General features: G+C 37.2%; 1 protein-coding gene across 8 annotated transcripts in view; it reads right to left on the minus strand.

Moving 5' to 3' along the window:
- Nucleotides 1–18022, minus strand: part of ANKRD28 (ankyrin repeat domain 28) — a 209888-nt gene that overhangs the window by 62498 nt on the left and 129368 nt on the right. For all 8 annotated transcript variants that reach the window (XR_012380635.1, XR_012380634.1, XM_073900380.1 and 5 more), the window contains 4 exons: nucleotides 12210–12410; nucleotides 10751–10838; nucleotides 5440–5582; nucleotides 1307–1519 (listed from right to left, as the gene is read on the minus strand). Coding sequence is in view for 6 of the 8 variants with exons in the window: in XM_073900380.1 (XP_073756481.1) it covers nucleotides 1307–1519; nucleotides 5440–5582; nucleotides 10751–10838; nucleotides 12210–12410 (645 nt within the window). In the remaining 2 variants the exon portion in view is untranslated. The remainder of the gene's footprint in view (nucleotides 1–1306; nucleotides 1520–5439; nucleotides 5583–10750; nucleotides 10839–12209; nucleotides 12411–18022) is intronic.

Here is an 18022-nt window from a genome sequence, read left to right on the forward strand (position 1 = left end):
ATCATATAATAGGAGTTCTTTATGATACTTCATGCCCTTTCCTTCCTTGAGTATGATAACTATAAATTCTTCCTGTAGCTGAGAGAGAGCAATTTAGAGCAATGACTAATTATAGATGGACTTGCTGCTACTACAGCTATCAGGGTCAGCAACATCACTAAAAGTCTCTCTAAAGTTAAGAAATACAAGAAAATGGACTCCCTTTCTTTACCAATCTGAAGACTGGCTCATGATACCCACAAAAGAAGCTGAAAGCTTAAGTAATTAAAGCTCTGAAAAACACATTTTAAGGTTAAATGTTTTTACTAAACAGTTCAATTTTATTTGTGGTTTTCTTTTCTTTATAACACAAGATATAGACTGGCAAATACTCAAAGAATGAATTGACGAATTAATACAGAAACAATCAGTGAAAGCATCTTAGAAAAATCAAAATGATGATTACACATTATAAAGTAGTGTTCAAAAGTGTGGCTGCATGTGCTTTTTCACAGAATTATATAGTGAAAGAACATTTATTTTGGTTCCAGAATTTTCACGTATTTCTAAAATTCAAATGCTCATTCCTGAATGTGAATGTAACCAAAAAACAACAAAAAACTATTCTTTATATGTAACACATTGATAGTGGTCTTTCAATTTTTATAAAATTAAAAAAAACTTCAAAACAGAAAAGTTAAAAGGATTACTATGAACACCCATATACATACCACCTGGATTCTATCACTAACATTTTACTATACGCACATCATCATATATCAATCTCTCCATCCAGCCATCCACCCATTTGATGTTTTTCAAAAGTTGAAGATATGACTACATATTATCTCTAAACACTTTGGTATGCTTATCATAAACGAGTGTTCAACATCACTTTTGTTTGTTACCTCCTAAGGGAAAATATACATGCAATGAAGTGTACAAATCTTAAATGTACCATTTCATGAGTTTTGACAAATGCTTATTTATATAACACAAAGCCTGTCAAAATATAGAATATTACCACCACCCCAGCAAGTTCTGCTATATCCCGTTTTCATCAATCCTTCCTCACAGAGGCAACTGTTTTTTTTTTCCAACTATAGAATCTGGAACCCCATATAAATGGAATTTCATCTGTTCTAAAACCATCTATAAATGGGAATAATATGTATATTCTTGTGTAAGACTTTTTAAAGATTCACCTGTGTTCTTGTGTCTATCAGTAATTTGTTCCTTTTTATTGCTGAATGGTATCTGTTACTGATACTGTTTTAAACAGCAAACTCCTAAATACTACAGTATGGATTCTGATTTTATTTCATACCTTCATGTTGACATCGGCCCCATTGCCTACTAGAAGCTCTAAACACAATGCTCCATGTGTTGATGCAGCAGCAAAGTGCAAAGGAGTAAATCCTTTTTCATTCTTTTGATTTACATTAGCACCACAGTCTATAAGTTCATTCACTACAACATCTTGTCCATTATAGCAGGCTACATGAAGAGGTGTATTTCCATAGGCATTTGGTTCATTCATCTATAGGAAGAAAAAAATCTCAATGTTAAAGTAGTCTTGCTACTTGCTACAAGAATGAGAGTTATTTTATTTTATTTTTTTTTTAATTTTATTTATTTATTTGACAGAGAGAGACACAGCGAGAAAGGAAACACAAGCAGAGGGAGTGTGAGAGGGAGAAGCAGGCTTCCCGCGGAGCAGGGAGCCTGATGCGGGGCTCGATCCCAGGACTCTGGGATCATGACCTGAGCCGAAGGCAGACGCTTAACGACTGAGCCACCCAGGCGCCCCAAGAATGAGTTATTTTAGCGATGTTGGGGTTGCAATCAAGTTAATAAAGTGAGAAACAGGGCTAAATACACAGATAAGGCTTATAATTCTAAAGTTCTTTTTTTTTTTAAGATTTTATTTATTTCAGAGAGAGAGAATGACAGAAAGCACAAGAGGGAAGAGGGTCAGAGGGAGAAGCAGACTCCCCGCTGAGCAGGGAGCCCGATGCGGGACTCGATCCGGGACTCCAGGATCATGACCTGAGCCGAAGGCAGTCGCTTAACCAACTGAGCCACCCAGGCACCCTCTAAAGTTCTTTTAAAATAACATTAACAACAGCATTTTGGTGTCAAATAGATTTTGTACATTCAGGGAATATAATTTACACATGCAATGTCTACTTCATGACAAAACTGAATGATTCCAAGAGAGAAATTTTAAGAAAATGAAAACAAAATAATGTATTTTTAAAGGTCTTCAAAGTAAGGTACAGTTATAAGAATTAACTCTAAAAATCATGACAAATGAGCACAAACTGAAAATTCTGAGATATAATGAATAACATGCTTATTTTCAGCCTTTACATTTGCAGTGACGAAAGATTAAAGTTGGTAATGAAGTAAAAGGATTTTAAAAAAATGAGTGGCATCTTTTTCTATTTCATTTCTGCAACAAAGTTGGGCTCTAGATATTTTCCAGCCTTACATGTCAACATTTTACCCGAATGAATGTGCTCTCCATACTGAGAAATAATTCTTGAGCAAGTTTCTCTTTTCATTCTGTTTCTAATAAATAAAATGGGTGAATACTTTAAAGTTTACATGACTTTTACATAAAGAATGTGACCTTTGCCCAAGGAGATGTCTAGCCCTTGCCCTTATCTTCTGGGAGGTAATCTATGGCATACTTGATAGGAGTGTCCTCGTTTCGGGTGGAAGCTGGCTACAATGGATCTTAGAGTAGGAATGGACGTAGCCAATGGTCTAGGGGTAGGATGTGCCAATGCCACATAAACTAACTATGTGATTTAGGGTGTGGGCTTTGGAGCCCTCAGTTATCAGTGCACTTGGAGACTGAAATCAACCATGTGGGCAAGTGATCGATCAATCAATCACACCTATGGGGTGCCTGGGTGGTTCAGTTAGTTAAGCATCTGCCTTTGGCTCAGGTCATGATCCTAGGGTCCTGGGATAGAGCCCAGCATCCCTGCTCAGTGGGGAGTCTGCTTCTCCCTCTCCCTCTGCTCCTGTGCTCTCTCTCTTGCTCACTCTCTTTCTCAAATAAAATCTTAAAAAATAAATAAAAATTTAAAAAAATAAATTAAAAAAAATCAATCACACCTATGTAAGGGAGCCCCAATAAAAACTCTGAAAACAAAGCTCACATGAGCTTTCCTGTTTGGCAATACTATGTGCATACTGTCACACGCTGATGCTAGGAGAGTAAGGAGTCCCAACTCCATGGGGAGAGAACAATGAATGCTTTCTGTTTAGAATACTCCTGGACTCTGCCCTATGTGTCTCTTCCTTTGGCTGATCTTAATTTGTATCTTTTTTGTATAATAAACCATGAGTGTAATAGTTGTCAGTGAGTTTGTTTTTGTTTTTGTTTTAAGTAGGCTCCATGCCCAGCATGGGGCCAATGTGGGGCTTGAACTCACAACTCTGAGATCAAGACCTGAGCCCAAATCAAGAATTGGAAACTGACTGAACCACCTAGGCGCCCCTTCAGTGAATTTTTTGAATCCTTTTTTTTTTTTTAAAGATTTTATTTTTATTTGAGAGAGAGAATGAGAGATAGCACGAGAGGGAAGAGGGTCAGAGGGAGAAGCAGACTCCCTGCTGAGCAGGCAGCCCGATGCGGGACCTGATCCCGGGACTCCAGGACCATGACCTGAGCTGAAGGCAGTCACCCAACCAACTGAGCCACCCAGGCGCCCTTTTTGAATCACTCTGGTGACTTATCAAACCCTAAGGTGATTTTGGGGAACGCCCCAAACTTGTAGTTGATCAGAAATAAGGGCAGCCTTGTTTGGAGACTGTGCCCTCTAACTCTGAAGTTGGCCTCAACTTATCACAACTATATTTTAACATTTTCTTTTCTGAAATCCCTGGTAACAGAAATTGGATAAAGTGAAAAGATAACACTTAACTTTAGTCAAAGTACCTACACTTCACCACCAAAAGTTAGGAGACGGAATAGATTCTCCCTCAGAGTCTCCAGAACTTTGAGAGATTAAATTTGTTGTTTTAAGTCACTCACTTTATGGTAATTTGTTACGGAAGCCCTGGGAAACTAATAAATCATGCAACTGGAGGCCACATATCAGTAAACGGCTCTTGAGTCTGACCATTTATTCCAAAGAACTATCTGTCACCACAGTTTACAAATGTTACTTTACTGTCAATAAGACAAATTTAAAAAACTCACCAAAATGGATGTGAAACAGTAGTCAGAAACAAGATGCCTCATTTATCTAGATCAGGGGTACTGTAAGGCATTATGCTACTCTGGCGAAACAGAGCTAGAGGAACTGCTGAGAAATAAAACTTCTATCTACTTGCACTCTACAAGACCCTCCCTAACAACGTTTGGATTTTTGTAACATCTCACAATCCCGACATTTTCAGTAACTACTTGTTTGCTTTAGGCAAAGTGCTTCATATAATCCTTAAATTAAGAGTCTATTCAGCTCTACAATTCTGCCTCGCATTCTTTATCCAACCAGATTACTACTTACCCTTTTGTTTGTTTTTGCAGCTGATCTAAAGCCCTCCTTCTAGCAGAGCCTAACCCTCTCTCCTTCTAATTTGCTCTTTTTAATCTGTTTTGAAGAACCAGATAAGTCTGTCAGAACTGTACCTAAAATAAGAGTAAATATATGAAGAGGGGCATAAAAGCACAAGTGCTTAAAGGATGGCCTGTGAAAGTGAGGTATTCTTAGCTATCTCAATTCAGAAATCAAACATAAAGTAGCAACCCTCCTAACCATACAAATTTATACAGTAAGGAACACTTACAGTTGATGGGCAAGAAGCCTCTGGTTTTCCTGCCTAGCTCTTGCCAATATCCTGTAATGTGAACTGTTATAGTCACTTAAAGGGAGTATTAGACTGAGCAAATAATACTAACAGTAACGTAGCCACTTAGGAAAAATAACCCAAGTGTATCTGATCAGCTAAAATGGAGCTACAGGGCTTGGACAGTGATGAAGAAGAAAAACCTGTGTCATTCATTCATCTTTGAAATATCCTTTACCTCTTAATATACTTTGACTAATTACATGATCAGATATTAGTGTGATATATATTATGTAAAGGACTACAAATATCTAATTAAAAGATAAAAATATTATTATATAAAATTATCTTTAAGGGGCGCCTGGGTGGCTCAGTCGTTAAGTGTCTGCCTTTGGCTCAGGTCATGATCCCAGGGTCCTGGCATCGAGCCCTGCATCGGGCTCCCTGCTCAGCGGGAAGCCTGCTTCTCCCTCTCCCACTCCCACTGCTTGTGTTCCTGCTCTTGCTGTCTCTCTTTTGCTGTCAAATAAATAAATAAATAAATCTTTAAAAAAATAAAATAAAATCATCTTTAAAATTAGAATAACTTCTGCCAGCAATGAAATCACATATAAAATGCCTCCATTTATATTGCTCAATCTATATACCTACATCAACTCCAAGATCCAGAAGGTACTTGACTACGCTGATCATTCCACTAGAGGCTGCTGCATGAAGAGGTGTATAAGACTTCTTATCCTTGCATGTCACTTCAGCTCCATGTGCCACAAGTAATTTCACTACTTCAATGTGACCTGAAAATGTGTTTATGAGGGGGAAAAAAACAGATGAGTATAGGAAAATATGAAATATAATCCTGGATATCTTTAAAAAAAAGGTAAAAATGCAAATTACCTAAATAATGCATAAGTCACCAATGAATCAAGTTATAACCAGAGAAAGGATGGAAGAAAAAAATAAGAATTCAGGTAATTTTAATAAATGTTGATAGAGGTAACTAACTGAAAACAATATATTTGATTATTTTATACAGTGACAACCTTTTGTCTAGATAACCCTCCTTTGTCTAGATCTTGCTGTTTTCAAGATTGTTTTATTACATTCTCAAGTTCTGAAATTGGCGTTTTATATCTAATGTAACACATTAGTTTATGTTTCTCTGCCTTAGTGGAATCTTCTACTTGAAAATCTGGGAATGACTGGAGCTTGTTTCTTAAAAACGTTAGGTTTTTAGAACATGTGGTTAAAAACTTCTTTTCCCCTATTATTTCCACCAAATGTCCTTAACCAACTTAGTTTGCTATTCACCTCTGTATCAGTCAGGATAGGGTTATATGTGCTGTGGTTAACGATCAATTCCTAAATCTCAGTGGCTTAACAAGCATTTTATTTCTTATCAACACTATGACAGCTTGGCAAGAGGGGTCTGCTAAGTCACTCAAGGACACAGGCTCATATAGCTGACACCGTCTTGAACGTGGCCACTGTGCCAAAAGGAGCAAGAGACTGTAGAATCTCAAATCAGCAATTAAATGGTCTGGCCCAGAGGTGATGTAGCTTTCAGTTCACTAGTCAGAATTAGTCCCAGGCCCAACCACACCATACAAGGAGGCCAGGAAGGGGAACATGCATCCAGAAGGTGGGAGAACCACTATTCTCCTTTTATATCTCCTTGGTCTTTACCAGATTAGATTAAACTCTGCTTTCTCCTTCTTCCATAATGCTTCCCACATCTGTGCCTTTGTTCATGGGATTCCTTCATTGCATGGAATGTTTTGCTTGGATGTCTCTTTGCAAGCATTGCTACTAATCCTTAAAGGATTCCCATTTTCAGTTCCCACATCAGTTCCCATTTTCCCCAATCAACTCAGTCATCTCTCTTTCCTGTAAGTCTTATAAGACAAAAGCACCATATATACCTGTAAATACTATCTAACAAGTATATAATACCTTCTGATGGTTCTTAAACTCAAATCATTATTTAATTGCCCCAAATTACTTTTATGTATTAACTTCCCAAATACATATCTTCAAAGGCAAATATCGTATGCTCTTATGTTCTACTTCTTCGTATATTCCACAGGGCTGAGAACAGTGCTATGTGCAAAATAGGCACTCCATAAATATTTGTTACATTAAATGAATTGTTCATGATATCACTGAATAGGGAATGAGTATATAAAGTTAATAACTATAAAAATGAGGCTCTCAAACACAGGCCCCCCTCTCCCTTGACAAAAATTAAGCCAGGATACAAGATCACAGAATCAAATAGATTTTGTTCTTTATATGTAAATTACCAATTAAAATGGATACTTTTAGCTATTTTTTCCCCATCTCATTAAGAAATATCTACTATATTTGTAGGAAAAACCGAAGGAATATCTATCAAATCATTAGGTGCCAAATCAAACATATTTATCATGTAAGAGTATTAACTGGTACAAAAGATCCCTCACTATACACTACTCTCTTATCTATGGCTCCAGAAAGATAGCTACTTGCATTTATTGTAATGCAGTGAAAATCAGTACCCAGGAGGCTCACACATAAATACAACTTTTCAACTGGGCAATGCGTATTATTCACTAATATGTCAAAAAGAAACAAAGTTCTCTTGATGCTTAAGACTAGCAGCCTTAATGGAAAAACAGTTCAAAATCAATACATCATTTGGGGCGCCTGGGTGGCTCAGTTGGTTGGGCGACTGCCTTCGGCTCAGGTTATGATCCTGAAGTCCCGGGATCGAGTCCCACATCGGGCTCCCTGCTTGGCGGGGAGTCTGCTTCTCCCTCTGACCCTCCCCTCTCTCATGTGCTCTCTCTCTCTCTCTCATTCTCGCTCTCTCAAATAAATAAATAAATAAATCTTTAAAAAAAACCAATACATCATTCTTAAGTAAATGACACAGATCATATTAATTGTGTGTATAAACTAGTAGATTCCAGGAAGTATGAATATCAATAAAACTTTATTTGGAAAGGAGCTATGCATAGGCAAATTTACAATCTTAAAATTGACAAATATTTATTTAAGCACATTTCAGAAATATGGATAAATTCCTTTACTGGACCACTGAAAATGAAAAAAGAGGCTTCTCTACAGCCAGTTTGGGGTGACTTATTTAGAAGAAAAACGGGAAGAAAGCTCTAGAATGAAATAAATGATATTGTTCTACCTAGGTGGACCCTGGCCAGAACAAGTATGTGTCTTCCTTGTCAATTTATAGACTGATGCTACCAAGACGACTAGGTTTCATTTAATTCACCTTTGTGTAGTTTTAGAAAATGGCATCCATTAGACATGCATGGCATACATAATTTTACTTGGAAAATTCCCTACATTTTTCTTTTCTTCATTAACGTGTAAAAAAAGTAAAATGAGCTGTGTTCAGAATTGTAAGTTTTTACAAAAAGGAAAGGAGAAAAAAATACCACTTCAAATTTATTAAAGTTATGCACTGCTTTAAGAAGAAATAATATGAGTTGCTAATCAAGGTAATTAATATTTATTCAGCACCTTCTATGTCAAAGTCATCATAGTAAGGTGATTGGAGGAAGAACTTGGCTGGATATTGCTAAAAGTACTGAAGTGACAGGAAAGATGAATGTGTAAACGGGATCTTAATAGAGGTTCATGGTCACAGCAAACATGGGGTAGGGAGGAGGAAATGATCAACTCTTTGGGGAAAGAGGTGTCGCTCTGAACCACTGACAGATAATTCAGTAACAGCATAAGGATAAATGGTAGAGCCTAACAGAAAAGTAAGGGGAACTTCAAACAGGGGACAGAAGGCCAGGGCAAATAAGGAAGTTTGTGAGGAAGTACAAGACTACATGTAATTTTAGTGTCTCTTGCACTAATATTGACAGATTCTCTGGATATAATCTAGAAGGGACTATGACCTGGACTTCTGGGTTGTCTATTAGACCAGTCAATTGCTCCCTACTTTTACATGTTTAGCTCTCTTTAATCCTGAATGCTTAGAATAGCTGAACAGTTTTAGAAGCTATGTGTCATTACTCCTCTTTTTCCATGCTGAAAGAGATAGGGAATTATAAATCCCTCAATGTTTATGCTCAAAAATTAAATAAGGTCCAAGAAACATGGAATATCTTTTTTAATCCACAACTGGCCTGAAAGCGACATCTAGTGCATCAAGGAAAACAAAGCCATCTGAGGAGGGCTCCTGATATATACACACCCAGCTATTCTGGGAGCTCAATTAGAGGCAATCCACAAAATCCTCTGGCCTTCAATTTCATGAAAACAGCTGCTTAGTTAAGTCTTAATTCTTTGGAGGTAAAAGGCCTGATGCATTCTGCTTCAAGTTTAAACCTCTTAATATAAGGTATATGGTTTTAAATCATGCAGATCAGCTGCTCCTAAATGGTCTGGAAGGATAAGGTACACTAGAATATTCAGAAAAGTCCCTCAAGACTTAAAATATGAAAAATGTACAGGTTGTGAGGAGGGGACTTTAGGATGCTACAGGAGACTTGTTTCTGGATGTTTACCTCCAAGTAACAGAAGAAAACTGCCCATGATATAACTAGAGGCACAAATATTTGATGTGAGAGAAACGTAAGAAGCTCCAAATGTTCAGCTTTTGGCTTTCAAAACAGGGACATCTGCTAAGGATGTTAACCTTAGGAACCTTCATTTTTGATATTCCTTTACACTCATGTTAAAGGTCAGACTTGCAATTCAATATGGATTCTGCTGCATTTTTTTTTTACTATAGGCAAAAAATTTTCCTGGACTGTTGGGTTATCTACATAACTGGTTTGAGTGCGTTTATTTTCTTCCACTATAATGTTTCACAATTTTACATAGTTTTAAAAATTAATAATCTTCCATCAAATTTTCCTTTAATCTTTTATTTTTATATGAGAGACAGGAAAAGGCAAAACCAAGAGCAGGGAGTACTGAGGATAAGTTACGCCTATAAGAAGGGTGGCTAGCTAAATGTCTTTGTAATCAGGCAATATGAGTGGTAAATCAGGGAATGACTCCAGTATTACACAGAAGAGGTCAGTCCATATGTGATTTTTCTTAAGCCAGAGGAGCCAGAATAGTAGAAGTAGAATTATAACCTTTGGCAGGAAGAGAAAAAACTTGAAAAATGAATGTCTATATTCACGTCTTCCAGACATACAATCCTGGCCGTGCAGCACTTGCAAGGTTCATGGCAGGTTTTACTTCCTCCATGCTTAGAAGTTTATTCTACATGCATGGTCTTAGCACCCAAAAGCCAATATTTCTATTCTGCTCTTTCTGTGCACTTAAAAATATCCTGAGGTAAGCTCAAGACCTGCTTGCTCTCTGCTGTCCAAGTCACTCAAGAACCAATTAATGTTTTTGTCAGCGTTCTGGTCACAAAGTCGCATGGTCTTGGGTCTACCCCAAGACTGTTTTCCCATGAGCTCTGTTAGTTTTAGAATGCAATTTTGCAAATCCTAAGATTTTTCAAGAACATATATATCATGTTACTACAGAAAAACCTATACTCTAAGCCTTAGTTTCTTTCTCTGAAATTACTGTTGTAGAAATCAAACACGATGATGCCTACTCAACCCAGTGATGGCCCAAAATAATAGGATTCTTAAAAGCATCTTCATAACTTCTACCTTAATATTCCCATAAAAACAAGGATGGATGTAAGAATGGGCTTTTAGTAAACACCAACTTAAATTATGTTTCCCAGACCTGTGTCTAGGGTGTCTCTTCCTTTAAAGATAAACAGAATTATTTTCAATCAGCTTTTAGAAGAGGACCCAACACGCTCCTGTTTTGGTAAACCTCTCCCACTACCAGGCTGGTTCCACTTGGGCAGCAAATTTAGATATGGTGTAACTTCCCACTATCCTAAAAAACAGATGTTATACCAAATGCAAGAACTAAAACGTATAAATTTTCCTGAATACATAATGTCAGAAAATGAAATTTAAAACGTACATACCCATATATGCTGCCCAATGAATAGCCCGTCTATCTTTCTTGTCAAAAGCATTAATATTGGCACCTCTAGACAAGAGTAGTTTGACCATCTGTAATAAAAATAAACAGTTTCATCAAAATTCAGAAGTAGAACTATTCATGAATATCCCTTATGATGACTACTCATCTCAATCTCTCTGGCACTGAATTTCTGCATTTGTAGAAAGGAAGGAGCTAGACTAAACCCTGAAGACCCTTCAATGTAATTTAATAAATAATAGGACAAAATATGAAAAAAGGATTCACAATGGGTGTTATTGAAGTGGGTATCAGTATCTTTTAAAGATGCTACTTTGTGTCCTGATATTTTATGAACAATGAAGTACAAATCTGGAAGGTCTAAAGGTGGAATACTTAACAACAGGTTTATTTCTTTTAATAGCCCAAGGTGTTTTTAAAATGCAAAGTGCATTCTTATCCCAGAAATGTCTTAAATTTAATTCAAACACAAATATACTATCTATAATATGATTAGATCTGAAGGTCACTGCACACAGTCTGCTTACCTCATAATGTATCAAGAACAGTATTTCTAGTCCGTCTAACCATATTTACAATAGTTTCCCCATGGGAAAGGGCACTCCATGTTTCAAAAAAGGGACACATCTGTGGCCTTAACTGCAGCGAAGGCAAGGATTCTTTATGTTGCAGAGAAACAGTGAAAACACTGTAGCCACTAGCTCTCAGCCATGGAATCTTGGGAATGTCACTTTACCTCTTTGAGTTTCTGTGTCTGCAACAAAAATGAAGGACTGGACAAGTTGTCCTCAAAGGTTCTTATAACTCTGTGTTTTCTTCTTTCTTAAGCCTTCTATATACACATAAATCTCACTCTTTGCCATGACAACATCTAACATTAGGCGATGCTTGTATAACTAAATATTAATTTTAATTTTTTTATTTTTTTGTTATGTTAATCACCATACATTATTAGTTTTTGATGTAGTTCTTAATTTTTTTTTCTTTTGATGGTCTGTTACCAAAGAATTTTTGACTAAATGTTGATAATGAACTATAAGAAAATCTTTTCCAAACCCTGCCTTCCTTTGCTACTATCTTTCTGGGAGCACTATGAAATGCTCTGTCTTTCTGGATTATTTTTTCCACAACAACAGAACATATTTTTCACATTGTGTATAGCTGGCAGTGTTCTCCTTTGTCTCCCCAGGTTCACCATGAAATTCAAGTGCATGGGTTGTATTTGATAAGTAAACTTCTAAATTTGAGAAATTTATATCATGAATTTTATCATGAAGTCTGAGAATTTGCTAAAGGCAAAATTAGACAAAAACAACCAGTAAGTATTTTTTTTTTTGCTATTCCCCTGGACTGAATGGCTAAAAAGGGTAAGTTCACTAATAGTTGGGGGTGGGGAGTGGCATGATGAAAGGAGAATCACTGTCTAAATGACCACCACCTACCTCACCATGTCCACTAAAAGCTGCATGATGTAATGCAGTCCTCCCCGCTCGATCAGACACGTTTACATTACTCAGAAGAGGTACCAAAGCTTCAGCGCACTTTACAGCTTTATTAGCAGCAGCTATGTGTAAAGGGGTTTGCCAATTTTTGTCTCGAGCATTAACATCTGCAGAATGCTTCAAAAGTATCTGCACTGCTTCCTGAAACATATGATATGATTAGGTTACAAAAGACAAATGAGTTAACAGTTTTATTTTATTTTTTTTAAAGATTTTATTTATTTGTCAGAGAGAGAGAGAGAACACAAGAAAGGAGAGTGGCAGGCAGAGGGAGAAGCAGGCTCCCCGCTGAGCAGGGAGCCTGATATGGGACTCGATCTCAGGACCCTGGGATCATGACCTGAGCTGAAGGCAGACGCTTACCTGACTGAGCCACCCAGGTGCCTCGAGTTAACAGTTTTAGAAACTGTATATATATTAAGGAACTAGTATTTCCTGAGGAAATAAAAAGTCTGGTAGAACCTGCTACAAATGAGTAGAAATTTACCCAAAAAACAAAATATTTTGGACTTAAGGCAGGACTACTCAGAGCCATTATAAGAAGCACTGAGATAAAACATTCCCTTTTTCTGTCCTCCTATTAAAGGCAAAACAAGATCAAAATGTGCAAGAACAAATACTGACAAATATTCTTTAAAAACATTAATTATAGGGGCGCCTGGGTGGGTCAGTCGGTTAAATGTCCAACTCTTCATTTTGGCTCAGGTCATGATCTCAGGGTTGGGAGATGGAGCCCCACCGTCAGTCTCTGTGCTCAGCAGGGAGTCTGCTTGAGGATTCTCTCTCTCTCTCTCTCTCTCCCTCGGACCCTCCCCCTGCCCATGCTCTCTAAAAAAAAAAAAAACAAAAAACATTCACTACTTCTCTTGTTTTTCTAGATAACAAGATATAATTAATTTGTACTTTCAACAGTTTTAAGGAATAGATTGTTTTGCAATTAAATATATAAAAATTTAAAGCATACTATTAGTATACATTATATTTTACAAATGGAAAAATCACTAGTATCTAGTTTATTAGAGACAGAGAGAAAGACAGAGAAATAGATGCTGTACTGCTAATTGGTAAAGCTGATGTTAACAAGGCAATTTAAAAGCTTAGTATCCAAAGGAATTTGTCACCCAGAAGATGATGAAAACTTCACAACACATATATAAACTGGACTCATGGCTAGATACTAAGGACTCCAGTATGCTATCTACATTAAGCAATACAGTCAGAACTAAACTTAGTGAAAATTTCTCCTTGCAGTGATAATCCTATCTTTGGCAGATGAATGATGAAGTACACATGAAATGAAAAGGACCAGAATCAGAACTAAGCCTAGTAATACTGACCTTTGGTTTTTTCTTTCTTTTCTTTTTCTTTTATTTATTTATTTTTAAGATTTTTATTTATTTGAGAGACAGAGCATGTGCGAGCTAGCAGGAGGAGGGGTAAAGGGATAGGGAGAGAGAATCCCCAAGCAGACACCCTGCTGAGCGTGGAGCCTGACATGGGGCTCACTCTCCCAACCCTGAGATCATGACCTGAGCCGAAACCAAGAGATGGGCCCTTAACCAACTGAGTCTCACCCAGGCACCCCAGTGACCCTTGATTTCCTTAAAACAAACAAACACCATGAAAAGTGTTCAAAAGCATCAAGCAATTATCAATATGTAAAGTAGCAAGGAAGACTAAACAAAATACTACTATCTGTGATTCACACATAGTTTTTTTAAGCCTTTCAAATGAAAGGTAATCAGAACTGTTTGAAATATGGGAAAGACCCTAAGTATTCAACAAGACTGACAAAAGACGAGAGATGCCCAGTAATCTATCAATCTGCTAAGGAAGTCAGCCAGCAAAGATACAAATGGAGACCTACCCTAGAACCCACAATTCTACTCTAGTTATCTGCCCAGGAGAAACTTAAAAAGACCCACCCATCCAAGAATATCCACAGTAGCTCTATTCATAAGAGCCAAAAAGCAGATATGCAAACTGTTGTACATCATACAGTGAAATACTCCTCAGCAATAAAAGGAATAAACAATGTACACAATATGGAGGATTCTCAAAAATATTAAGTTGAACAAAAAATTCAAGACACAAGAGCACGTACTGTATGATTCCATTTTTATAAAGTTCTGGAATAAGCAAAATTATTCTATGCTGTAAGAAATCAGAACGGTGGTTGCCTCTGGGGACAAGGAAGACTGACTGCATAGGGACATGAGGTAACTTGCTGGAGTGATGGAAATCTTCCATATCTTGACTGGGAAAAAGGTTACATGGGTGGTTACATGGATGGATACATGTGTCAAAACTCAAGCCTACACACAATATCTTTGCATTTACTGTAAATTATACATCAATTAAAAAAAAAAGGAGTATGGAAAAAGGATACAGAAAGGAAGTGGTACAAACACACCATCAGGATTCTCCATCTCAAGAAGGGCATATTGTGACTTGGGGGATAAAATGAACACTATACTGGGAAATGTTAGTTGGTGTGCTGATGGATATACCAGAAAATAATTAAAAACAAAATGAAGAATTTATAATTGGATAAATTAGGCAAACACGGCATACTATAGATGCCAGGCTTGCCTTATTCATTCCCACTCTGGAATTCACAGTGCATACATTAAATCTTCTGAAAAGTCTGGAGAATACTTATGTTCCATTAGCAAGAAGTAGAAAAATCAAAACTATTCTTTTGTTTCACTGAAAAGCAAAAACAAAATCCAGTTAATGGTAGGTAAGGGAAGTAAGATGGAACCTAAGAAAGGCTATAAACACAGTTACTAAGATCCTAGAATCAATAGAGAGCAATGTTTGAACCATGGGTTGACTGCTATAGACCAAATTGTGTTTTCCCACCATTCATATGTTGAAGCCCTAAACTCCCAGTGTAACTGTATTTGGAGATAGGGTCTTTAGGAAAAAATTAAAGTTAAATGAGATGAAAGAGAGGCAACCTAATCTGATAAGACTGGCAGCTTTTTAAGAAGAGGAAGAGAAAGATACCCCCTTTCTCTTTACCATGTGAAGACACAATGAGAAGTAGCAATTTGCAACCCCAAAAGAGAGCCCTCATCAGAAATGGACTCTGCTAGATCTTGATCTAGGACTTCTAGCTTCCAGACTATGAGAAAATAAATTTCTGTTGTTTAAGCCAGCCAGTCTATAATATTTTGTTATGGCAACCCAAACTAACTAATCTATCCACCATTTACCGCTCAGAACAGTATGTCAGATCACAATAGCAGTGATCTTTAAAAATTCAGAAAAAACAAATATACAGATGGGAGACATTAAACCAAATCAAACAGGCAAATTCCTCCCTCCCTCACTTCCTCTTTCTTTCTCTCTCTTTTTAGAGAGAGCACACAAGAGTGGGGAGGGGGAATGGAGAGGGAAGAAGAGAATCTTAAGCAGGCTACACGCCCAATGTGGAGCCTGATCCAGGGCTCGATCTCACAACCCTGAGATCATGACCTGAGCTGAAATCAAGAGTCGGACACCTAACAGACTGAGCCACCCAGGTGCCCCTAAACAGGCAAATTTCTGGAAATTGCAAATCAATGAGCCTGATGTCATAACCTAATAAAATTCTAGATCATATTATCAGCACATCATAATCATTGAGAAAATGATATAAGGATAATAAAGGGTATACATGGTTTTACTAATGGTAATTACCATAGTAACCTCAATAGCAATTTTTCCATTATTAGATGCTATGTATATATAAGAAATGCTGCACATGTACCTTGACTTTGAAAAAACAGCTAAGAAAATATCCCAGGACACTGATTTTAATAAGATTATGAAATATGGGGTGATGACAAAAGGTTAAATAATTTTATCTAAAGAGTATTTATTCATAGCTTGGGGTCAATCTAGAAGAGTCTGTACAGCACTAGCTGTCTGTGGCTCTGCCTTTTTAGCAATTCTTACCATTGATCTGAAGTCAGGCACAGGAAAAAGAAGGGCTAATACATTTGCAAATAAACTTTAATAGCTGGATGGGCTATTACTATCTCATGTGATAATATAAACTCAGTGTCTTGATAGAACTAAAATGTAATTCCTAGAGTTAAGTTAAAAAAGTAAATGTGTATCTTCTAGAGGATCTAGCAGTGTGATGTGGCTTCTTAAAAAAACAAGCAAAGAAAAACCAAAACACACATACACACACACACACACAAAGTCCTAATACTCAGAAATCAATTTATTCAGAATACTCCGCATTTACAGGGAGCTGAACTGTACACTCCACTAGAAGAATGGAAGTCACAAATCTCTGGTGATGAAACAAGTCAGCCAGCCAAGATGATGAAGTGTGTGGAAACCATGTCACTGAGGGAGAGTGGAGGAGCTCAGGATATATAACCAGAAGCAGCCTTTCTCAGCCTAGGTACAGTGAGGGAATTAGACCTAAGGCATCCTCTCTGTGATGAATTAAACTTCTCCACTATGCTCTACAATGGTGTTAGCTTCCAAAGGCCTTGGAGAATTGAGAAAACAGTCACTCTGATCATCCTCTGTAGGGTTTACTTCTCTCATGGTATCTCAAAAACATAAAGCAAAGCTGCCTAAAATTCTGTCTTTTCCATACCCCTATGTGGCTATATTTTCTTATTAAATGAAATTAAGTACAACTCTCTTTTGCTCTGAGGATGTAATAGAAAAAATTAAAAGAACATGGGTGAAACTGATAATCTTGACTAGGTTTCCTGCAAAAGAGTAATACTACACAGCCCAGTAATTTTTAGGATGAAAGCAGACTTAAGAAACTTCTTAAGATCACTGCTTTCTATCCTACAGCTCAGGCTAAGTACACAGTTTTAAAAAATCAGCTGTCAAGATTTTGGGAAGAACCTGTCATCTTCCTCTACCATTAATTATTTTCTTTAAGAATTTTTTGTCTGTTTCACAATCTCTACAAATATACAAAGTGTTCCTTCTTATGACTTAATTTGGCAAAACACCAATTTTAATAATCACATTCCCAAGAGTCATACTAAAAAATGGTTAGGTCTAACTTATTAATAGGTTCCAAAGACAGTAATGTTTATCTTCCTTAACTGCCCTTGTTTATAGAAACTCTTTACAAGAGGGCTAACCACCAATTATTCCCATGGAATTTCAGAGTTCAAAGTATTTTGGTTAATGTCTTAGTTTTCATGATAATCCCCAGATCTGCCTAAGATCACACAGCTAGTGTAGCCAGTTTCTCCAGATCCAAGTTCCACATTTCAACAGCTAGAGCACACCACGGACCCAGATCTAAGGTAAGATGTGTGCTCCAGCACACCACCCACTGTTCCCTCTCTCCTCCTTCCAAGTAGGAGGCTACAGCTAACACTGCCTGTCACATCTCAGGGTCTGAAATCCTTCCCAGCCACTCTGCCCCTACTTCTCTTCATTGGTTCTGGGTTCAAGACATTCACAACGAGGAATACAAAGAAGAATGAAGAGGCAAGAGCTCCTTGGGCACAATGCTTTTGTAAAATGCACCTAATACATTTTAGAAAGAGAGTAAGATGACAAAAAAGAGGGTCCAGGTTTTCATTCCATCTCTGCTACTCAAAAGTTGAGTGGTTTATGGCAAATCATTAACTACAACTCCCTCGAAATATCTATCCTACAAGGGTGTCATGAGGACTGGAAGATATGAAAAACATAAAAATGAATGTTCTCCAAAAATGTCAGTTATCTTGAAGAACAAATCATACACAGGGTTATAAAATAAGAAACTGTTC

This window comes from Callorhinus ursinus, unplaced genomic scaffold, assembly GCF_003265705.2.
Source record: "Callorhinus ursinus isolate GAN/ISIS: 27379988/994484 unplaced genomic scaffold, GSC_fseal_2.0 scaffold1, whole genome shotgun sequence".
Classification (NCBI taxonomy): domain Eukaryota; kingdom Metazoa; phylum Chordata; class Mammalia; order Carnivora; family Otariidae; genus Callorhinus; species Callorhinus ursinus.